Source organism: Excalfactoria chinensis, chromosome 2 (assembly GCF_039878825.1).
Source record: "Excalfactoria chinensis isolate bCotChi1 chromosome 2, bCotChi1.hap2, whole genome shotgun sequence".
Classification (NCBI taxonomy): domain Eukaryota; kingdom Metazoa; phylum Chordata; class Aves; order Galliformes; family Phasianidae; genus Excalfactoria; species Excalfactoria chinensis.
Genome location: NC_092826.1, coordinates 105,365,475 through 105,390,489, shown reverse-complemented (window position 1 = coordinate 105,390,489; position 25,015 = coordinate 105,365,475). Strand labels below are relative to the sequence as shown.

At 40.2% G+C, this 25,015-nt stretch overlaps 1 protein-coding gene across 4 annotated transcripts in view; it reads left to right on the top strand.

The window, feature by feature from the left end:
* Positions 1 to 25,015, top strand: part of RAPGEF5 (Rap guanine nucleotide exchange factor 5) — a 151,797-nt gene that overhangs the window by 33,337 nt on the left and 93,445 nt on the right. For all 4 annotated transcript variants that reach the window (XM_072328049.1, XM_072328048.1, XM_072328047.1 and 1 more), the window contains exons 4-7: positions 367 to 488; positions 2,028 to 2,196; positions 7,920 to 7,986; positions 13,668 to 13,716. In XM_072328049.1, coding sequence (XP_072184150.1) covers positions 367 to 488; positions 2,028 to 2,196; positions 7,920 to 7,986; positions 13,668 to 13,716 — 407 coding nt within the window. The remainder of the gene's footprint in view (positions 1 to 366; positions 489 to 2,027; positions 2,197 to 7,919; positions 7,987 to 13,667; positions 13,717 to 25,015) is intronic.

The window sequence follows — 25,015 nt, the reverse complement described above, 5'->3', positions numbered from 1 at the left end:
CTTTTAGCCTCGGGATTTTATGTAGCTTTTGCACATTTTCAAATGACTGTCTGTATGTAGCACAAATAGATAAAAAAAAAAAAAAAAGATTCGATGCTGGAACAATTGCCACATGATTTATGTATGTGAGGGAACTTACTAATCTGAGTTTCCTCATTGTAACTGGGGGCATTTTGCTGAGACTTGCCAGAATAATTTCTTTTCTTGAAGTGAATAGGGTTACAAAAAGAAGTAATTGAGACAAAGGGCTTGTTCTGCTGAGCAAGAGGATTACCTCTATAAAACTTAAAGAAACCGCTGTATTATGGAACAGCATTTTAACATTACCTCTTATACTGCAGTAATGCTTTGCCTGTTTTCTTTCAGGAGAAGCTGTGTTGGATCAGAACTGGTAGACTGGCTATTGGAGCACTGCCCTTTTGTTAAGTGCAGATCTACTGCAGTTGGAGTGTGGCAGCTGCTTCTGGATATGGGTATTATATTATCAGGTCAGTATGATAGTATTTGTAACTAAGGAATATTATTGAGCTTTTTTCTGCATAGAGTAATAATCGCATTTTTAATGGAAGTGGAAAAAGGGGGAAAAAAAAGCATATAGGTCAATTTTTAGTGACTACAGTTGCTTATTTTGCTACCTCCTTGGTAGGCCTGCCTTTGTGACCTTTCATTTCATGAATACCAAAGATGAATCTCTCTTTTCAGGCATATTTTCCTTACATATCCTTTTGTAAACATGATTGCCTATTGCCAAGTTGCAGTCAGTGTGCATGTCTCTTCTGGACTATTTTGTTTTCCTCCTCATCCTTTTTGATTTTTCATAAGATACCAGCTGTTCAGTCTCTGCAGGTCACCAGTTCACTAGATGACTTATCTGGCAGTTAGTGATTTCCCCTTCCACTCTGTTTTTCATAGATTAGAATACAACAGGTTGAGAGAAGATTCAGCTCCTGGAGAAAACTGTGGTGCTACGTGCTACTCACTTGCCTTTCCTTCCCCTCCAAATTTAAGGGTCTGGTCCAGATTGCATGGTTTGTAACAATAGCACTGGTAACCAGCCTCTGGAAACCTGACAGACTCAGCTCCTGGTAGCACCACTTGGGTAGCTTGGTGTATTCTCATCACTGGGATTTGTGCTAGACGCTTCCCTTTCCTCCTTGCAAGAGGATGAGGTGTTGTGGAAGACTTCTCTATATGTAAACTGACACTCAGTGCATGCGTAAAAGCTTTATCCTAATCCAGTTACACTGACAGTATGTCTGATAATGCAGCCATGGCAAGAGTTGAGTGACACCCTCAGGAGGAACTCCCTCTTTTGGCTGCGGAACCTGTCATTTGAGCCCAGTTTAAATGCAGATAAGCCAGAGAAGATGACAGCTGTTTGTATTGCTACATTATCCCACTTGAGACTATTCTACAGAACCAGTACCCTTGAGTTGTAACAGGGGCTGGGATGATGATGGGCTAAGCATTAGATTATTGCCATTAAAAGCTGTGAGTTTATGAACGTGCTGTGAAGATGTTCACCATGAAATATCATTTCAACTCTTTTTTTTTTTTTTTTTTTTTTTTTTTTAATTAAAAAAGAACTTCAAAGTTTTTATTGTTGTTTTTTAGGCTGGTGTATTCTTTTCATCTGCATTATTGAACTTTGTTCACTAGTCCCTAGCCATTAGCAAGAGCAGATTAGAAGTTAATGGAAATCAAGGTTTAGAAATTTGACAAATGAAAGGTTTTTCTCTTCTGGCCATATCTCCTCATTTCAAACTGATTCTAAAACTGTTTAATCAGCAATCTTAAAGTTTCAGTATCAGGAACCTGAATGTCTACATGCTGAGATTTTGGAATGGTTCTGTTTGGATGCACTGAATTAATACTAGAAGGCAGGATTGCGTCTATGCTGTTTGTGATCCTTTTGGACCTGTGTGGTGGTGCAACTCAGGATTAAATCCAGGTGCAATACAGTGTAAGTTGGGAACACAGAGCCTTTACGTGGTAAAAGTTTAATCTGATGTTATTTTTTCTAACAGTGGACCGAGAACTCTATTTTCGAGACACTTATGCTTTCTACCAGTTCTCAGCGGATGAATGTACCTACCTTTTCTGTGAATTCGAGAAGGAGGGAGGTTGGAAGAATGCTGTAAAGCTCCTACTTCAACTACTGCCATTGTCTCCTCCCAGGATCGACATGTGCAACCTGTAAGTAGACATCTACATGTTTTAAAGTTAGGTTTGTTTTGTATACAGCTGAATTGTCCATGACACTATTTACCACCAAACCACTGTGCAAATGAGCCAGCTTTCTACTACTCAGGGTTGGGAAGCTTTGTAGAAATGGGTCTCTCAATTATCTGCACTGTGATTAGCATGTGAGAAAATCATTGGTGCTAGATAAATGGCAGCACTCCTCTTGGTGTTGTTTAGATACTGTGGTTCTTTTTTATTACCTTGTGACTGCTGCTTGCTATACTACCTACCCAAGCTGCTCTATTTCTTGGAGGTGTTTCCTCCTGTATTTGGATGTTGGGCACTAATTTGGCAGTAGGCATAGTGTGGAGCTGTTTGACTAGCAGCTCAGATGCCCTTGTCCTTGGTCAGCTTCAGCTATCAGGTGGATAGCGTGGATGATTAAGAATGTAGTAGCTCCAGTCATCTGTTTTTAGTTTGCTATTGCATGTTTGTCAGAGCTCTGTTGTTTCATGTTTTTATCTCTCATGTATTCCATTTAAGAGTTTCCCTTCCTATTTCTCCTCTTCCACCTGACTCATGGATGTGTATGGGGTTTATGTGGCAGGGATTTGGTAGTGGGAGAGACACAGGGGTGGCCTTTGAGCAGAATCCAGAAATTCCCCATGTCAGCTCAGGGCCAGTTTTAGTTGCTCCAAAAAAGGGACCTGCTGCTGGCTAGGGCTGAGCCATGCTGGTTGCACCTATTTAAGAAAGAGCTGCACTGCAGCTGTAGGAATGGAATGAAAAATGTGAGAGAAATAGTCCTGCGGCTGCCAGTGTCAGTACAGAAGGAGGGCAGGAGATTCCCCAGGAGCAGAAGTTCCCTACAGCCCAAGGAGAAACCTCCTCTATCCACAGTGTGACAGTGGATATGGCTGAAGGAGCTGCAGCCCTTGGGTACTCCCACCAGAGTGGCAGAAATGAAGTGTTATTGACTGACTGCAGCCTCCAGTCCCCATTCTCCTGTGCTGCCAGGGTGAGGAAGTAGAAGGGAGTGGTTGAGGGGAAGGTGGTTTTGGTTTGCTTTTAGTTCTCACTGCTCTAGCCTTTTATTAACAGGCAATATATTTTAGGAATCTCCTTCTGCTGAGTCTGTTTTGCCTTTGATGGTAACTGATGAGTGATCTCCCGGTCCGTATCTCAATCCTCAAGCCCTTTTCTTCCTTATTTTCTCCCTCTCTAATTTTGAGGAAGGGTAGTGGGAGTTTTCAGCAACCCTCGAATTCACCATGGGGTGTTAACATACCTTCTGTGCTAGAACAGCTGCATGCTAAATGTTGTCTATTTACAGCAGATAGAAAGAGCTGTGCTTGTTTGTATCCCAGCAAGAGGCCAAAATACAGAAAAAGGCGTCAGTGAGAGGTCTGGAGGCTCATGACCCCTCATGCTTTGGCAGAGCTGCAGGAACTGGCCAGAGTAGATGAGCTGGGTTAAATTCTTTCATTGTCTCTAGTGTGATGAAGCCTCAAACATGATACTTAAGCTGTGGAGAATTCTTACTTTGGCAGCAGAATGATTTTTTCTTCTCTTTAATGCCAAATACAAATTTTATTTATTTATTTATTTATTTATTTATTTATTTTGGTAACAAAATGTTCCCCCTTTATGTGGTAGACATTAAAAACACACTCAAATAAATATCTTACAGAAATAAGTGTCTGGAAATGTCTCAAGCTCAGTTTCTTAAATTGAGGCATTCAGTCTGTGTCTTAAACGTGGTGAGCTGATTGCAAAAGAACCTGATAACTTCTGTGCTTTCCTCAAGGCAGAATCTTGATCACTGTTGCTGACTGCCCTTATGACCAGAAACTGACAGTTCTAGGGTGAAGCTTTCTCTGAAAACACATTTATTTGGTCAGCTTGAGTGAGCGCTGACAAGGGATGAAGCCCATAAATTGTCTAAAGCCGGGGCTGAGTGTGATCTTTTAAGCAGATGACTCACGTGGAACAAAACCTTTGAATAGTTTTGGAAACAGAAATTCTTGTCATCTGGTCTACTTGAGTAGTAAACAATTTGGCTGTTTCTTAAACAATCAGGGCTATTTCATCTTGATTTCAGTGGGAATTGTGGTTTTCCTCATTATCACTGCAAACGAGGCCGCTTGTCATGGTTCATGAGTACTTGTAGAAAGGCTTTGATTCAAAAAGGCAAGCCAGATAGTTCGTAATGACATGCTACATGAAGGATGCTGGATAAAAGAATGGGTTCAAGACTTTTCAGGTTCAAGTTAAAAATGTGCCAGACATGCTGACCTTGGCCAGAGTTCCTCCATTTTACTGCCAGCTTTGCTCTTTCATTGTTTCATTGTAACTGGCATCTCTTGTGGAGGATGCTCCCTGTCACATAAATTGAACAATTATTCTTTAATGTACTTTTCCAGCTCCTTCCTGCTCACATTATTCAAATTTTAGTCAAAGCTGGATTCCTTTTGGGGATGTTGTCACTGAAGAGTTATTTTCTGGAGATTTTACCTGTCAGATTGAAGAGGTGCTTTTTTTAAAGTACATATTGAAGGAGATGAATGTTAAGTAGTGTTACAGTCTCTAGGGAAGGTAATACTTAAAGGGAAAGGTGGGTTTTCCAGTTTCAAAATTCTCCATGCCTGACTCACATAATAAAATGCTAAAAAACAATCCGAAAGTGAATAGATGTGATGAGGTCTGTGTTAAAGTCATTCCTTCAAGTTAAATAAACTGATGTGTTTCTTTCAATGAAGAAAGGCAATTCTAAAAATCTTTTCTTACAGTGAGTGTTTATCTGACTAAATACACGTTCAGTTGTTTTTGATACCATTAATACTGTCTTTTTGTACCTTAATTTTTGGTATTCATTTTCTTGTTATTTTTTTTCTTGTAGCCCATATTGTTGGCTTTCCCTATTGTTAATAGGGAGAGAGCTGTTCTTACTGTGTTAATTTTTTTCCTCTCTGTTGATTCTGCATCAGGAGACAATGTTGAGCTTCTTGCATTGTGCTCAGGTGCTCAATGAGCTCTATCTCTGCTAAGCTGACGGGCAGCAAAAGTCCTGTGCTTGCCTGGGTTGCCAGGTGCACTGCTGTATCCCAGGAGCACAACGGAGCTGCTCTCCAAGGAGCATGCTGTTGCATGTATTTTCAGTATTGAGCTACTGTAGATATTGCCAGATGAGGTGGGATTGATGTTGAAGCCTCTTGGTGTCATTAAACACACGATGTTAATCATGGCCAAGTTCTACTTGAATAGAAAAGAAGTGAATATTGGCTTAACCTGGGAACAAAAGATTTGTATTCAGAACTCTGCCACGGAATTCATTGCAGCCTTGAGCAGTCACTTAGGCTCTCATTCAGTGCCTTCTGAATTCTTTCCCAGTGACTGTATCAGACATTTAATCTTTATGTGCTTCTACTTCCTTCTTTGCAAATGGAGGTGTTTATAACGACACCTAATTCCCAGTGCCACTGGGGCATTTCCAGAACACATTGGATGCCTTGAACTGTTAGAATGAACAATACTTTTGTAATTATTTGAAATAGGATTTTTCCCTGTTATATTGTTTTTTTATTTTATTTTTTATTTATACTATATTCTGTATCTTCTGTCCAAAAGTAACATACATTTTATTGACTTTGGAAAAGCAGCCCTATTTGTAGGTGAATTGATTTTAATGCAGATACCCAGGATGGGGTTATCCATTTATGCGGTGCCTTTGGGGGTTCTGGGAAAGCTTTTGCTGAATGGAGACAGCTCTCAGGTATCCCTGGGTCTTTTATTTGCATCGTAGGTAGATTGTACAGCCAGCATACAGAAGAAGTTGTGGCTCTACACTGGACATTTGAGGTACTGTCCAGGCATGGGATCTTGGGCATGGCTGTATTGCTTCCTTTGTGGGCAACTTGGGAAGCAATTTGTTTGCTTCCAGGTGCTGCACAGTAGTGATTGTGCAAATCTGGCCTGTCTGTTTGCAGATCTGGGGCAAGCATCCCTGTGTTTTGCTCTGTTGAAGTATGGGCAGCGTAGTCATTAGACTTGTTTACATAAGCTTTGTGGTCTCTCTTCAGTACCAGCCCTACTGTTTTTTTTCGTTAGCTTGGGTATCAAAATACAATGTCCCTCTCAAATCCTGGGAAGCTGGCTTTAGTGCATTAATGTTTTCATAAGAATTTGAAACTCATATGCAGATGAATATGGAGAGCATTTTAAAATAGAAGATGAAGAGATAAAAACTCAAGATGGAAATAGCTGTGGTATGTGCTTGTATGATGAACTGTATCTGTGGCTGTGTATAGAGCTGCTGTCTTTTGCCTCCCATTTAGAAGAACCTCATCCCATCCTGGTTCTCGGGGGTTCAGAAAAGATTGGATGTGTAGGGAAATGTAGGCATAGACAGTGGTCAGATATTTTCATCTCATTCCAAATTAGGAAGAGAGAGACTGAATAAATCAGTAAATTTTTTAAAATTTATTTTGGGCTGTTTATGACATTTAAAAATTTAAATCACATTTTTTCTTTGAATGGGAAAGGCAGTTTTGGTAGTGGTGTGCTTTCTAATGCAGATTACTGTTTTGATTTAAATATGCTTGTCAGAGAATGGATACATGTGTCATCCAGTGATTTCTGTCCTTAGTTTTTTAATTAGGGAAAGAAATTTTTGGACATGGGTTGTAAGAACCACAAGTTCTCCAGCTGCTTATTCCAGGCATCTTGTCAGTAATCTCTCTAAACACATCAAGGCATATGAGCAATTAAATAATTTAGCCAAAGACAGAAGGAACTTCTAATACCTGTGATTTATGTTTAGTAGAGCAGCTGCAGTTTTGCATATCTTGCTGACATGCCGTGCTTCTTGAAAACTGTCAGAAGTAAAAGATGTCCTTTTCTTCTTTCCATAGTTATAATCCTACCATATTAGTATCTTTGTTTAATGATCTTCTGATTGTCTGTAAGACTTATGTAAGGCTCAGGGGTAGTTTACTGGTGAGAATTAGACTGTTTCAATAACAAATACTTCTATCCTACAGCAGTGTTAATATGGCTTCACCCACATGGGCAGGTTCTATGACAGCCTTTAAAAGGGTTCGACATACACTGCCCCATTTTTGTAAAGACACATCAAGTCTTTCTGTTTAGTGAATTACTGTCATTGCAACCTAACAGTGTTCTCAGCTCTTACTTTAGTTTGCTAATTTATGGCTTCTTATCTTTATTCTTTTCATTTTCACTTTTTCATAAATATCAAACTACACCTACCCCATAGTAATTTTGATGCTGACTGCTTTTATCTGTGCAAGTGTGTGTACCATTAAAGGTGTTTCTCCACTCTTGAGGAAAGCTGGTTGGTGGGAAGATGGAAGACTGCTCTGTTGATCCCATATGTTTTTAGCACAGCAAAATATGCAATCACATAAACAACTTTGAGTTAAGAATATCCTGTATATCCCATGTTCTTCAGTTTTTCATCATGTCTTTATAGTTGAATTCTTTCATTGATTTACGTCAATCCAATCACAAAAGTTCTTGACAGCAAGGTACAAAGGGTGTGCTCTGTAGTTACTGACACAATTAATTATTGTCACGTTGCAGTCATCTTTTTGATGTAGAATCTCAAAAGCCCTTTTACATTAGTGCCTCTGGCCACATAGCTCTGTGCTTTTCAGGAATCAAAAGATATTGAAACAGAATGAAAGAAATAATATAATCTTATTTTTGTTTTTAAGGCCTGATCAAAAAATAGAAGATACAGCAGAAACCAATGCTGAAATTCTTGCTCGTCTCACTTCTGCGGTAAGGTCACTGCATCAAAGTTTGTACTGATCGTGTTTGAAATACTGTCATGTTTTGGACCTTTTCAAATTAAAGAACCAAGTCTTAGTGAGAAGGTGTTTGTAATGCAAACTACTTTTTTTTTTTTGGTCCCTGAATGGAGGAAGCTCCATTAGAGTCTTAGTGTGTAATTACACAGCTATTAAAATCAGTCCAAGGAAGAACTGCAGTTTGCTCTCTTATAATCCACACTATTTACATCCCAGGAAATGTCAATTTGGAGAACCATGCTGATTTTTATATCAGCTAGTTTGCACTCTGATCCTCTTGGTCGAGTGGAACACAGCAATGGGATGGGGGGAAACAAGGAAGTGAAAAATGAATCAAGTGGGATGTTGAAAACTGAAAAAATTGAAAGGAAGGAGAATTTGTGCAAAGCTTTGTAAAGACAAATGACTTTACAGAAGACATGTACAAAAATGTAGGAAGACAGCAATTCTCTTTGCTCAACACCTTGTTTAAAACTATGAGGTTAGAAAATCCTGTGTTTGTAAATTGTTCTTTATTTTTTATTTTCCCTATATTCAAATTCCTTGTTTGTTTTCTATCTTTTTTTTTTTTTCCCCTGACACTAAAAATGAAAGAGTGGCAAACTCAGAAACCTGATTTCCTCCATTTTTACTTTGTCTTGGAGTAAAAAATAGAAAGACATATTTGCTGCAAAGTCATCTTTTTAAAAAACAAAACAAAAATATAAAAAAGCAGCAACACAACAACCAAGCAAACAAATCCCACAAAACCACTTTCTCTATAGAACGTTGCCAGTACCCATCAAAAGCTTCCTCTCACAAAACTAAAATAATATGTTTTCCCTCAACAAAACATGTTGAGAACGCTGGTTCAAACTGTTGATGGATACACTGAAGGAGAATGCACGTCTCTAAACATGTGAGTAATTGACACTGAGTTCAGAGTGCTTCTCATCTATCTTGCAAGGTCAAACCTTTGAACTACATCCTTGGTGATTCCAGCAGTAGGGCACGTGTTCAATTTTGTTTTATTTTTAATGAGCTGTTTTACCACTGCAGCTAACTAACTGAAGAAAAATTAGGCAATTGCATTTCCAGATGGCCTGAGGCCCATTCATTGGCATGGTGGTGTCAAAAACTACTGATTTTTTTTTTTTTTTCCTTCTTTTTTTTTTTTTTCTCAGAAAACTGTACAGGCTCTCCGTATCAATTTTCTAAATTCAAACTTTGGATAAAGAGCCTGAGAGCAGAGCAGAATACCTCAAATGTTATATTTACATATTAACTTCTCTCTCTAGGGGTAGCTGAAATATAATCTAGAATATTGCTTTACTCCATTTCTTCCATCCAGTAGTTTGGGGTCTAAAATAAGGCATCATGGAGAGCCTTCATGTACTTCATGGGTAATTGAACCCTCAGCTTTGACTGTTCAACACGATGCTGTCCTAGTCAGGATATAGGTTCTATATGTTTTTTTCTTGGAAAAGAGCCGTGTTCTGGAGCGGGAAGCCAACCATGAGGATCATGACTGGAAATTTGTTCACAGTGTATTCCTTTTTGGTTCACTGAATATTCTTGTATTCTGTACAGAATCAAACCACTCTTACTTGAAGAATCCGTACTTCAGAATCTGCTCAGAGTATTCTTCAGATTAATGTTTCAGAAGTGAAGAACCTTGCCTCCAGCCCAGCACTAAAGCAGCTGGAGATTAGATTTTATGTTTTCATGCATTTATAGGTACAGAAGTTCAAATCCTATCAGGCAATAGGGGAAAACAGTTTGCAGCTGCTACTGCTGTCTGTTCTGCTTTTTCTTCAGCCAGTTGAAATGATTAGACAAGGAAATGCACTCTTAGTTTTAAACAATGATAATGAAGATCATAGAAGATAAGAATGATGGTTGTTGTGAATGATACCAAATCAGAAGGACAACTGGAGAAAACTGCATAGGTTTTTTTCTCGTCTTAATTTGTACATAATCCATGTAATACAGCTCTTTTAAGAGCAGAGTCAGGTACAAAATACCTGACTAAGAAACTAACTTGGTCATGTGTTGGTCTCTCTTTACAATTTACTCGACAGTGGAAGAAGCAGAGTCAGTAAAGGTAACTGAATGGAACCTGTTGAGCTTCATGCTCTCATTATATTCTCCATTGCAATGGGAATTTAAGAAAAATGTTAAGATCGCTCCTGGGTTTACAGAAGCATTCTGGAGCTGCAGTGAATTCTATGTGATGTCCCAGAAAAGGAGCTGCATCTAGAAGGTCTTGTAGCACTGTTAAAAACAGAGCAATTTGAGATGTCTCTGAGTGTTTCTGTTGCATCACCTTGTGATAAGATATTAAGGTGTTAATGAAGTGCATCTGGGAAATACAGTTTCCTGGTATCTTAAGAAGTCATCCAGGTGCTACATTTATTTGCGGTCTGTCATACTGTTACTATCTGAGGTACAAAAATGTGAATTGAACTCTTCACATGGAAAGATTAACCATATAAATATACTGCTTGTATTTGATGAAACAGACATACAAGTGAGTACCAATCCATATGAATACTCTTGCGTTTTCTTATTGCAAAAAGAAAACTGAATAAGTTGTATCAAGGTGCACGCACAAGACATTCCCTTTTGACCGTAATAATAATATTTCTGTGAATACAATGTGGTGAGCTGGTCTTTAAGCTGAATCAGTCTCGACATCTGCATTGCTACTCAAAATAGGATACTATTTGGATAGTGCTCACTTTGTGGTGACAAGCTACATGTATAAACAATATATATATATATATATAATATCATCATTTATTGCGGTAGGCATAGCTCTTGCTTGAATAGATATTTTACTTTGAGTCTAGATTATTATCTGCAGTGTGATGTGTGACTATCGATTTTGTCAAACAGGCAGTAACTGAAATCCTATTAGGAAGAGGTATGATAATGTGTGGCATGTGTGCAGTGAGGAATGAATGTTGTACACTGATTTCCATTGGTGTAATGATGCATAGGAATTGCATGTCCAGCAGAGATGTCAAGTGCATTTACGCTAAAATAGACAAAAGCATATAGATTATGAAATCTAGGGGCACCAGGCAAATCCAGAAGGATGCTTAGCAGTACCAATTCTTAGTGACTGAAATGAATCCTATGAGGGGAGCTCAGACAGACCGGATGAAACCCTTTGAGGAAGGAATGTTTGCTTGATATTAAGATTAGAGGGACATTTTCCCCCTCCTATTTTAGCTTAATGGTTTGGTCAGATTAAGTTAAATGCCAGCTACATTCTTGGCACACACCAACCAACAAGATTTTTTACTTAATATAGAGAAAATACAGAAAAGTAGTTCTGTTATTGCCTGTGATGGTAACAATGTTTCTCAAACTTAGAAAGTTCTGCCTTGTAAGAGAAAGCAATACTGTATGTAGAATAGCAGGATGCCTCAAAGCTGTTTTTTTCTCCTGTTTCTGGGAAGGTGGTGATTGGGTATTTTTTGTGCTTACGAAGAGATTTGCATTTTTCCAATTCTGTTTGATTGGATTAATTGGTATGTTTACAACTGTTGAAGACTGTTATGTCTCCTAAGGCTAATCTTGAGATAATGTGTTTTTTAAACACTAAAAGATAAAGATGAGTCATCGGGGCACTGTTTCATATTGTCTGCACCTGGGAGAATAGACCAGGGCTGGGGCACTGACACTGGTGCCTTCTGTTGAGGTTAACGAAGAGCACAAGGTCTGAGCGGTTTATCCACAAGAAGTGTTGGTGGGGTTATTCAGAAACAGCTTGGGCTTTTATGGAAAACCTCTCTGGATAGCCTGTGTGTGTTACTACTTGTGCATATTAAATGTTGCGAGTAAGCATGCAAGTTTTTGGGTTTTTTTTTGCAAAAAAAAAAAAAACAACAAAAACCAAACCAAAACAAAAAAGCAACAAAAGTTCTTTCCTATCATGCTTGCAGTTTGTGCTTATATTAAACATGATTAACAGTTCTCCAGACATGGGAATGAGTATACAGGAAGGAAGGAAGGGAAGGTGATATTGCCAGCTTGCACAATTGTGCTGGAAATGGGACAACATTTAAGAGATCTGTGGCACTGCCTTCTTACTTTCCAGCTTGGAGAGGCAGAAAAGTAGGTCTGTTTCCATAGGGCAGCATTAAGGAGCAGAAAAGATCTTTGTACCTTGCAGAGACAACAAAAAAAAAAAACTGTCCATTCCTTTGCTATAAGGGAAGGAAGGATGCAAGTGGAGGAAGGATGTGGCCTCTGGTTTGACTGCTTTCTGCCCCACATGGAGCAGGCTGCTGGGTGGCAGCTGTGTGATCAGCGGATGCAGGGTTACCGTTGTCCTGTGATGTCCCATGCAATTTTGTCTTCTCCTGGTAACCACTGCAGTCTGTCTTTCTGCTCAGAGCAATATAACACTGATTATTTTGGTTTTACAGTTTTAAACTTTTCTTCAGGGTTGTGAATGGGATATTGACTGTTGTCATTGACTGTACTACTGCAGGGGCTCTTTATGGGCATAGCTCTGGTCATACTCCATGCCTTGCAAACAGTTTTCTAAATTTTGCATCCTTTTAGAAATCATATTCCAAAACTTCCCCTTGAGCTGTGCACAGGTCTGTTAGACAAAACAGCTAGAATGCCATGCGAGAGATTTTGTGCAGAGGGATAAGACAATCCCTAGAAAAACTGTTGGAGTGTCCCACTGTTCTTTTGTTATTCTCAGGACGGGCTGCCTTAGGAAACAAGGGGAGCTGGGAGAATTGGATGCGGCAGGGGGAGGGGAGCATTGTGGCACCTGGGGTTCTGTGTGTCCTCAAGTGCAGAACACTCGAGGCAGTTGCAGGGAGGTGGGAAGTATACAACATAAATGAAATAAGCATAATGTGGAAATTTAGTATATTTTATTATTTTTTTTTAAAGGAAAACATCTATGAAGGGAAAATATTATAGGGGCGAGGTGGCTAAAGAAAATGTGTCTGGTAGCATAGAGAGTACATGGAAAATAGAGGGAATGCAGAAAAGCAGAGACAAGAGGCTGAGAGAGGGAGTTGGCTAGCATGGCAGACATTTCATCACATCCCAGTAAGGTAGCCTGGAAGTGTGGAAACCAGATAGCTCCTATTTCTGCATGTTCACCTGGAGCTAAATTTTGGTCCTGAAATGGTCAGTCGTGCATGTAGAAGAGGCTGTTCCCTCCTTGAGGCTGCAAAAGTGAATGTCGGTTATATCTACGAACATTAGCCAAACCCCAGCATGGGCAGTGTGCCTGTGCTGCAGTCACGCATAAGTCCAAGGCTACAAGGGTGCTCAGTAGAGATAAAATAAACATTTAACAAGGAAAGGAAGAAGCCTTAAGTGTGTGCTTGTGAAGGAGATATGCTGCGCAAATAAATTGCATGTCGAGCTACTGAATTAGCCATTCCCTAAGGAAGGTGCAATATTTACATTAAATTAAGGTTGAAACAAAATCATTGTCACATAATTCCCAGCTGAAAACAAGAAATAGATTTCCTAGAAAAGTGACTGCAGTTTTGAGACTTTCTGTGTAAGGCTGCCTGCATTTACTGCTCCAAAATGCTGATACTCTGTATCCTCCCAAGGTTGCTTTTGTTTGTTTGTTTTACTGCATATCAGTAACAATAACCATCGCTTCCTTTCCTGGTGTTTTAGGTTCAGAGAGAGCTGGCTGCTGTCATTGCCTTGAAAGCCAGGAAGTCAGGTGAGTCAGACTGGACTTTGGAGTGGTTTGTATAACACTGGTCTCTTTTGTTGTTAAAGTGTTCATATTTTTGTTGCTCTCCTATTAACACTGGGAAGCAAAGATGGAGCTTGCTCCCCTCTCACTGGAGAATCTGCATACAGGGCATTGTGCAATTACTGTGAAGTTTAGCTTTTCTTCCCATCACATCTAATGGCCTTGCTGGTAAAATTCAAAGGCTATGCTTGAATTGAACGCAGATCTCTTGCTAGCTGATGTTCTTATTACCTCTGGCTTTGCACTTTATAACAGACAAATAAGTTAATAGTTTCCCTGTGTATGTTGTTTGCCTGGCATCTTGTGCCATCTTTGCTGCGTTGTACTTGCCTGATCAGATGCATTCCCTTATCTTAAGCAAAAGGCCAACTTTGTGCATGAGGGCTTTCTTTCCTGAGGACTTGTCTGATGCACCCAAATGACTACAGCAGCAATTCTGTTATGAGGCCAGAAGAAGGGGAAAGGTAACTGAAAATCTGAGAATATGAGCACTACAGTATGTGCTCAATACAGTGTAAAGGTACTGAAATCTGTGGTCGTTCACCTCTGTTAGGGTTTATCAGCACAGCCATTTCCCTGGCTTTGCACAGGAACTAACCAAACCTATGTGAGCAGACCTGCCCCTGTACAGGGTTAACTCTTATGTGTCTTTGCCTCTTAACATGCAGTCAGGGCAAACTGCCTTTGGCAAAGGGAGAGATGAATGTATTGCCAGAGCAAAACAGAAATGGAGTTGACTGAAATTACTGGCATGTTCCCAAATCCTTAGAGATCTTTGGGAGTAATTTCACAGAGCATCTCGTTACTTCAGTGGTTTTGCCAGAAACTGAGGTAATAGATCTTGCACTTCAAGATATTTTCTGACTTGCTAATGATATGGTGTCATAGGATCTGTATCCGTCTGTCTGCATGCTGCTTGCAAGTAAAGCAAAAAGTTATTATACACAACACACCACTGCGCATAGAATGACACCTTTAACTCAATGCACCAGAAGATGTGGCTGGTATATCTGCAAATATTTCCGTATTAAAAAAATATTTCAGTATTTCAGACAGTGTGATACGTCTTTAGCTAGAAATAAAAATACACATAGGTTGCATGGTCACCTGTAAATCCACAGTAAATAATTACATGTAAATGTGAATTCAGATCTGTGTACTTCTGTGAGTATCACCCCTTGGCTTCTGAAGTTGCTGTGGTAGTTGGCAGTGTCAGTAGCCCTCTGCTGCTGTCCTCACTTAGTGCCAGCCCAGTCCCACCTGATTTATGATGGCTGAACATGGAAATGCTTCTTCTCTGGTTCAGTGCAGGAAAAAATAAAAGGGGGAGGGGTGTTATTTTAAGGGGAGATTGAAGGATTCCTTTTGTTTTACTGTAAAATGGGTCAAGTGTGTGGTTCCACAAAGCTTTTACTTAGTAGCTATACAGCTCTAAGAAATCTCTGTTCCTGTGTCTCATTTTCAGTTCTTTTGACAAAGAGCAGCAACTGTTTGTGAATACACGTTCCTCCAAAAGAGTTTGTTTTAACCTGAATTAGCATCTCATTTCTGTTCCGTGGATGGCTCCATAAACTGTTGGGTTCCTGCAGTGTGAGACAGGGGCAACTGGATTGGGAATGAGCTGCAGGGAGTAAAATGAGATAGGAGGACAGTTCTTGGAGTCTCCCTTGCGCTGGTAGAATGGCAGCCCATGTCAAGAAGATAGAAATGGTTTAGTTAAAAATTTCAGCCTTAAATAAACAAAGCTACCTGCTGGTCTCTGAAGTGCTGACAGGCCCTTCCTGATATGTTAATGGAAACACGAGCAAGATCAGTTTAGATCCAAATGAAAGACAACTCTTTAGCCAGTTTTAGCCCAAACCAGGCACTCTTGTTTTTGAAATGTGCGTTTCTTTGTGTCTCATTGTGGACAACTGTTAAAAAAATGGCTACATGAACAGGCTCAACTGTAAGGTCTAATTTATGTTAATGCCTTTACTTCAGTAGGAATGGAGTAAATTAGAGTGGTTGATTATGCTTATTTATTTTACTGCTGATGGTTAAGTTCACAGCATAGAAGTTACTGTGAGCAATCAGGCTGTGGTATGCTGTGCCTGCTGAAGTGAAGCATATTTCACAGAAAGTGCTTCTTGAGATAAAAGCCACAGGATCTTTCTAAGATATTGTTCTTCTAACCTTGTCCAAGACTCTATATAATTCCAGGAAATAAACCTCAGACAAAGAGTTTATTTTGGCTTAAAAATTGTGTCACATGGCTATCGGGACGGTGGCCCTGGTTTGGTTCCAGACTGAGTGTGGGCTGCAGCCCTCGTCCTGAATAGGCTGCGGTTTCTGAGGTCTGCTGTGCTTGGGTAGGGGAAGTGTTGCCTTTGAATATCAGGGTCAAACAAGCAGTGAAATAAAGCTTGGGCTGCTATGTAGCAATCAAAGAAATTCAGAAGCAGTAATTATGGCTATTTCAGTTCTTGGGCTGGAACAGCTGTTTCAGATCAGAGATTTAGACACTGTCTATATCTGCTGACAGAATGCTCTGTGAATGAAGACAGAGCCATGAGCCTGATGTGGAGTAGGGCAGAATGTCAGATTCTTACTGAATGGACATCAGCAGCAGAAAGTGAAGTCTATAAGGTGTGGGCTAGAATTCTTTTCCTCCAGAGGTGTTCTTTGGTCTTTTTTTTTTTTTTTTTTTTTTTTTTTTTTTTTTTTTTTGTGGAGAGGAAGAATATGGGAACAAGCATAAAATTGTCAGATGGCTGAAGGTTCTGCATCAGAACCTGAGAAATGAAAAACCTGTATGCTCTGGAGATCTGCCTGTTTGTATTTAAAATGTATGCTGCATCTGTACCACTCTGATAGCAAGGGGGAAGCAGGTAGGTAGGTGCTTGTGAGCCCTCATGCAGAGGGAACTTAACACTGGTAGTTTCTTTGCAAATGAAACTAAGCAGTGCAAAAGGGTTAAAATTAATGCCTGTAATCCTGAAGTTTTGATGATCTTCAGTCGCACTGTTGACTACAAAGCACATTTATATTTCACTAGAATAAAACTCTCATAATAAAGTTGACCTAAGAAGAAAAAAAAAATGAGCCTGTGCACTTCTCTGTGGCATATAAAAATGCATTAAAATTGTTCTTGCTTAACATCAGAAATAAATAGATTAAATGCTGTCATCCTTGATTTGGTAGCAGGTCTTGGGAAGCAAATAACTGGAGCAGAAGATAACTTTGTTTTTAATTGTAGGCACTTGGCAATTAGAATTGTTGTGTTTATTTATACCTTGCTGGTTTATGATCGCTACCACAAGTGTGCTGGAGCAGAACAGAGAGGCAGCCTCTGTTCTAAAGCTTTACAAGGGCTGGCATTTATCTCAGTTCCTTGTCATGGCTCATGACATGTTCCTTATGTGTTAGAGAAGGCAACAAAAGCAGGGAGAAAATGCAGTGAATAGCCTAAGGCTTTAAGTTTAGCCAGTGGCGGAGATACACGGGTACATCACATCTGATCAAAGTCTGTCAGGTGGATGCTCTGTGCTCATGCTAATCCTGTCCACAAGCAAGAATCTGGGCAGCTCTAAGCACGTGCTGCACACCATGGCATGGGCAACAAACAGGACAGGGGGGTTTCTTCTCTTTCCTGAGAAGAGAAGGGCAGGTGATTTAGTGTGAGCTCACCAGCGAGGCTTGTGCCTTGCAGGCTGTGAGCAGCAATCCCTCCTGGCAGTGGGTGTACCACCTCCTGAGAGCCACAGCATGGTTGTGCTTGAGCACACCTGAAGCAACATCACCAGCTTAGAAACACAGCAGCAGCCAGGCTGGGTTATTAACTCAAAGTGCACCCAGTTCTGATCCTGCTGTAAGTGATGAGCAGAGGATGCGTAGGGCAGGGAAACAGAACAAGTACAGACAGTCCTGATGTACTCACTCAGCATCCACCAGGCTGTGGAAGAGGGATTTTGCTGTGCTCACTCTGCTGTGATGGGTAGCCCCTGGTGATCTTTCTTACTACTGTTTTGTCAGATTGCTTTTTGAACCCATTGGTACTTCAGACCATCTTGTGGTAGTGAGTCCCACAGTTTTTGTTTGTTTGTTTTAAAAACAATCCCCACGATGGTAGGGGATACTACTCTTCAGTTATGCAAGTGGTGAACAACTCATCCCCAGTCCATCTTCTTACTGTTTTGTACCCTTCTGTCATATCCCCAGTGAGCTGTCTCATTTCCAGGCTAAAGCACTACTTATTCCTCATTCTAAATCTCTTCCATTAAAGCTGATCATCTTTGCTTCATCTTCTATTATGTTATTTTGGGATGAGGCAACCAGAACAGCATGCAGTATTTAGAATACAGAAACACACCAGCTTATGCAGCACTATTATGGTATTTTCTGTTTGTTTTCTGTTTGGTAACATATCAATTAATTACTAATCCTCTTCCATTTTTTGTCTGTGTGTGTTTTTCTTTTTGATCCCTATTGAGCGTTAAGTTTAGAAAATGAAACTGCTCAGAGCTATAATGGAGACCTGCTTGTTGCCTGCATAGAGCTACATATTATTTTTCCTATGGGAATGAGTTTGCATTTACCAATATTGCATTTTACATGCAATTTCTCCTCCCAGGTACTCAGTATCTTTAGATCCTTCCTTTCAGGGCTGAGAGGTGCTGGAACCAGCGGAAAGTGAGGATGGCAGCTCTAATCGATGGGTGGGGAGTGGTGTGGGAAGGAGCCCAGGGGACCCTTCTGGCAGCATTCCACTGTTTTATCGGCTTCATTAGCTCAGGAAGTTGTGTCATTCCCATTCAGCCCTTTTCCTCAAGTAACACAGATCTGTGTGAGACTTTCTGGTGTAACATTCCTTTACAATAATTAGAAATACTATTAGAATTGTTCTAATAATAAGTTTGAATAATTAATCAGTCTGTGCTATGTGAATGTCCTGTGTTATGTTATTACTCACCTGTAGTAGGGTTGTTACATTGACTCAGAAATTCTTATGAATTTGAGTCAGATTTATACACGTGGTTGAAAAACGAAGTTGCAAATACATGATGAAGGTCACAGAAGAATGGAGGAGCTCAACACTGTGTTCGAATCTGGAACACATTAAGTACCCTTTGAATGCACGGGTCTTGTAAACAAGGGAATGTACAATATCTCCAGTGTGAAATTGGCACGTATGATTGTCACTAGTTTTCTGCTATTAAAAGTCCTAAAGGACTAGAAGGATGTGTTTTCATTAACAGACATGGCAGTTGTGCCATAAAGGTGTGCATTTTCCCCTGTGGAAAAATTGAGTTTGAAAGGTGGGAAAAAATCTGCAACACTGATATCAGTAAGTGCGCTACTCTTTTACGTGCCTTTGTGTTTCTTTGCAGTGGGTTCATTTATGTAAGACCATATTTCATTACAGCATTTCCTCCAAGCACTCTTGTTGTGAAAGCAAGGGTCAGACTTAGCAAAATGTGTAGAAAAAGATGGAGTTCTTCTGCAAGTGTTGATAAGTCATCCTGGAGTAGTGTCCACTCAAAGGTGCAGAAGAGTCATGCTTTAGATTGGTCTCAACAACTTTATCTTTACTTTTCCCATTTAAATGGGATTAAAAAGCAAAAAGGTTGTGCCTGAAAACACCAATATTTCAAAAACTGCATTGTATTTTAGGGATAGGTTGCCTTAACCTAAGGGAGGTAATTTGTTTGGTTTCTTTACATGAGTGTTTCAAAAAGTTTCATTGTTTATTTAAGGAAGTGCCCATCCTTATAGCCCAATACATCCTATGGGTTTCTCTCACTGTCCCCTGAGCTCAGGCATACTGAGAAGGTGGGCTCAGGCTGCCTCTGGCACTGAGGAAAGCTGCTCTTAGTGCTGTGCAGACAGGACACACTCTACCATGCTCTGTTGTGTTGTGGCTGGCTCGGTGACCACCTGGATTGTGCCACCCTGTGATTTGGCAAGGAGATGGCCAATTCTTTTGTAGTTGTTTCAGAATTTGTGTTGTTATTTCTGCATGATTTATAAGGTGCTTGCATGTAAAAATGTGCAATGCAAAATAGTTGCATAGATGACAGATGTTTTGCAAGTACGCAGAAAGGGATTGCACGGTAAGGTCAAAAAGACAAGAACTGTGTGAAAATGCAGTCCCTAGGTGAATGCTTTTCTTCCAGTCCATTGGGAGAGGCATTTGTAGAGCACACAGAATGTATTTGTTCAGAGTCCTCTTTGTTTCCTGTTCCTTTCATGACCATGCACGTAGGATATTTCCATGGAGCAGAGAGCAGTGTTTCACTTTGCACCAGCCTGCTCTGCCACTGTCCCTTGTGCATGCCTGTTCCTCCCCATCTGAACAACTTGCCTCCAGCTTCTCTTCATGTGTGCTCACCATGTGTTGGGATCTCCTCTAACTTTTTTAGCACCTTGTTTCAAGCGATCCATTCATTACTGCTTGATTATTTTTATTTTCATTTAAATATGCTGATGAGAATAAATGTTTAAATGCACTGAGTATAATGTAAAGCTTTCAGCATTCAGCCATTGAATGGTTTCCCTTGAACTGCTGTTTCTATGAAGGATATCACTTTTGTCTATTTCTATAGTAATCCTATGTTGTTTGCTACTCATTCTGCGCTTCTTTTCACCTTAATTAAAAAAAAACAAAACAAAACAAAAAACAAAACAAAACAAAACAAAACCGATTATATGAGCTCATTTGTTCACAAAGCATGTGTAAAATGTGACTTCTCCTTTGTATGTATCATAGTGTGTCCGGCAATGAAAACCAAACCTCCCCTGGCCAGGCTATCTGGTAAGAAGCACCCCCCTTGTTTAGCCAGAGATTACAAATCTCATTCTTCCAGTGCACCGCCATTTTGGGTGAAATATGGACCTTCAAAACCAGATGAAAGGGTCAGTTAAAATAAACAGAATTTTCTAGCAGAAACATTGTACTAGAATTTGGAAAGAACAGCAGGCAAGGCTTCTGGCTATGAGCCAGACATTGGAAAATTGGGAAATATTGGTTGCTTTATTTATTCTTTAATTTACAATGGCTATATAACATAGGCGGCCCTGAGTCTCGTTCAGAATGAGGTTTGCCCTTCCTGTGGTTGTTGAGATGCAGTGAAAAGGAACGGTGCTTTAATGATGTGTGGATCAGACAGACCAAATCTACATCTGTCAGCCTCCTTTTTTACCAGTCTGGCTTTGCTCTGTTTAGGTTTCAGATTCCTACTCTTTCTGTTATCTGTTCCTTTTGATAAATTCTGCAATGAGAGGAAATGTCTTTTGCATAATTTTAAGGAGCCCTGTTTCCTATTTGAGATCTGAGAAATGGTTTGTAGCACTAAGACCCTTGGGAAACTTATTTCTTCTGGATGGAAGATAGACAAGCATAATGAGGACCCTCTGTGCAAATTCAATATTAGTTCTACACCTAAGGTCAAGGAGAAGTTAATGACCATTTTTTACATACTGAAATCAGTTCTGGAACCGACATCACTTTTTGTGTTATTATCCGTTTAAAACAAAATGCTGAATTAATTTATACTAAGTTAATTTAAACTACAAAGCATAAATAAGAATAAAAACCATGAATCCCAGGTTAATATTTGAGTGAAACTGACATCATTATTGTTTTGGCAGTAGTTTGTTCCCAAATTTACGAGCACCTTTATTCCATCCTATGCTTGCTGTGCTTTTTTAGATACAGAGGTGCTGAACAATGTTGTAAACTGGCATCTCTTTAATAATTTTTGCATTCTCTTTGTTTCTTTAATTAGCTGATTTACTCAGCTGATTGCACAGCTGTCTGGGCAACACCCCCCAAGGGCCTGCCAACTGTTTCAGAGATATGTGATGTACTCAGAGAAGGGAAATCTGCACAATAATTTGCATATATATATGCAGACATAGTGGGAAGGAATGAGAAAGCTCAAAGGCAAATTTTGTATTGCTAATAAAAGGAATCATGTTAAGGATGAGCTTAAAAAGCTTTCTCTTTTCAGTAATTTCTAGCAAACGATCATAGTTTCATGGTAAATAAGGAGCCAGTTCTCAGTTGGAGGGTTTTATTTCTGGGATTATCACTGTGCTGTGTATGTAGCTTTTGGTGATTTCAGAGTTGTTCACTGCTTGTTGTTTTTCTTGTTCCTATCTAGAAATAAGACTCAGAAAATACAGCAATACATACATACATATATATATATATACATATATACATATTGTGTGAAGGCCCAGTCTGCCTTAATGTGGTCCCAAGTCTGGGGTTTGTGAAGCGTTTACTTGCGGCTCAGCTTCTTTCCACCACTCAGCACTGGTGCCTTATGTAAACTAGAGGATGTGGATTTTATTTTCCCCAGTGGAATCAATAGAAGCCATTCATTTTTTTATTTTTTTTTTTTCCACCCTGATAAATTAATAAGCATCAGCAAACATTATAACACTGTCAAACAGCTCAGAGCTGCCATAGTAACGAACCTCTCCGGAGCCCTCTCTACCCCCACCATGAAGAACAACAAGCTCAGTTGTTCAAATGAGAAAGTTTTCAAAAACCATGAAATGGGCTTAGAATTACGCGCTCTTTGGAAAAAAAAACTTTTTTATTTTATTTATTTATTTATTTATTTTGCTACTGCTGGAAAGCTTCCTTAGGGGGGAAAAAGAAGAACACGCTTCTAAAAAATTTGGGTTATAAGAAGAATGCTGGAAGTTGTGAACTTCCCAGGAGCAGATGATAAATCAAGTGGTGCAGGCTGCTGGCAGTTCAGAGCACGGAATGCTTCCTCCAGGGAATTTTCTTGGAGATTCCCAAGGTCTTTTCAGCAGCAAATAGGAACAGAAAAACAGCCTATAACCATTCAACAGGGATAGGATAGTGAAAATCTGCTGGCCTGTCAAATAAACAACGTTCCTTCTACTGAGGGCATGTTGGTGCCTTATTAGCTAGAAGAAATTATAGGTACAAATGATGAATGTGTACAGAATTATTAAGGCTGGAAAAAGCCTCTAAGATCATCTGGTCCATCTGTATGTATTTATATATTCATGTACATATATGCGTATACATATATCTAACATATACACATGAAAAGTTTAATCACATGGTAGGACTGAAATCTTACAAAGGACAAAGTAGTTTGATGTTGGAGGATACTAGCAGGTTAAAGAACAACAGTAAGTAATAAATGAGTGTTCTTACTGAAATGAAGGTGCATTGCTGAAGTATGAAAGGTGTAGTCTAAGGGGTGACCAATCTTTGTGCAGAGGCAGAGCTGCCTCCATACCACTGTGGGGACATCTCTGTCCTAGCTGGCAGGTGTTGCCAGGCTGCACCTGGGGGCTCGCAGTGCTCAGTGGGCTCAGTCTAGAGAGCAGCCTAGGGCAGTGCAATGTAAGCAATGTATCTGCCAAAGGCGGTGTTTATGAGCTCCCAGAAGGCAGGCAGTCCTGGTGTCATGGCTGGGCTTCACAGTGAGCTTACAGGCTGTCAGAAATGCCTTGTCCTCTCTGCTGCCTGATGCCAGGGTTCTCCGTTCTCAGCCAAGACATCAAACACAGCCAAGCTTACAGCAATCCATCACCAGCTGAACTAACCCCAGATGCATTACAGCTGGAAGGGACAGACTGTTTTGTGGGGAGCTGACCTGGATTTGGAGTGGCCACGGGTGGAAGACAGATGTCTGTGTCTGCCGTGCTGCTCTGTCCTGCAGAAAAATTGTTGGTGGGGATGGTGGGTCCCCACTGAATCATTTAAATAATTAGCTTTTGGAGTTCACACCCTGTGGAGCCAAAGGGAGGAAGTTCACACCTCTGCTGGTGTTATTGTTCAGGCGGGCTGGCTGCAGAGCTCATGCGATAGTGCGGGGGTTTGTCTCAGGGAGGTTATCTTGGCAGCCAGAAGGGGCAGAAAGAAGAAACTTCATTTATAGCAGAGGAAGAATGGTAGGCTGCTGCACAATAGAGCAAAGCCTCTGGGAAGATTGGAATGCTTTGGGTTCCAGGAGTTGCTTTATGGGTGGATTTTTCTTTTTTCTTTTTTTAACCGTCCTTTCCAATTTCACTTAGGTGAATGATGCTGTTACTTGAATAGCTCAAAATATGAAAAATGAAATACCATGAATTGTAAGATATGATTTTTAAAAGTCAAACACAGTTTATCTTCAGGTCTGGGGCCGTGAAGAGCAGCCTGATTAGGAGCAGAGTGCCATGCAGCCTCAGAGCCAGGTGGGGTGCTTCCCCTGGGTGCTAGGAGGACCTCAATGCTGCACACTGGGTCCAGCTGTGAAGAGCCCTTTGGTGTTCTGTAGTGCTGTTGAGGGAGACAAATCTCTTCCCATGTCTTAAATCTACTTAGAACTTTGAAGTGAGGCTGAGTTAGCGGGAAGAGCAGCAGCCAGTACTGTTGACTCAAAGGCTGTGCTTGGCTCCTGGGTCAGCCATGGTTATGCTCTCCCTCCCTTCTAACCCCTTTGTAATGACTGATATTGCTGATACAGCTAGTACAGCATGATTTACTTTTACTTCTTTGCTATTTTTTCTGTTGGTTTAATGAGCTGAAGTCAAATTGCTAAAGGACAAAGCTTCCTTCTACAAGTACTTTCAATTCCAGTGTTAGTTTTATGGAAGAATCCTCTAGATAGAGCTCAGCTACAGTCCATATGGACACAAGGGACTCGGATCAGATAATGGCCCTTGTGATCCTTAAGTGATCATAAAAAATCAACATCCCAAATTCCCTAGGCTAATTTGCAAATGGACACATTTGAACTTCATGTTAACAAGCTAATGCTCATTTAATATCTTTTTATTTCATTCCTGGTGACCTCTTTTATTGACCAAAGGAGAATAAGTGCTGCAGTTAGAAAAGAGAACTGGCCACTGCACATTTGTGTGCCTTCTTTTTTTCTCTGTGGCTTCAAGGCTGAACCCAAATGTAACATTAAGTAGATACTGACAGATAAGGGTAAACTGCTTTTGCCTTTCTCTGGAGCTGCTGCTTTGTCAGATGAGCTGGCGTACTTGTGTGGCAAGGAATGAAGCAGGGTTTATGCTGGCAGAGAAGGCAGTGGTTGGCCCAGCTCCAAAATTCATGACCTCTTTGTGTGTAAATGCTACAGTTTTATTGAACTGTCCCAGAATCAACACTTGCCTGGGAAATGCTTTCCCATCCCACCCTAGCCTTCCTGTCACTTTTCCTATGGCTGAATTTGCAACGTCAAGCCTTTTTAGTTTGGTGGCCCTGCCAGGCAGGGGGGTTGGAACTTCATGATCCTTGAAG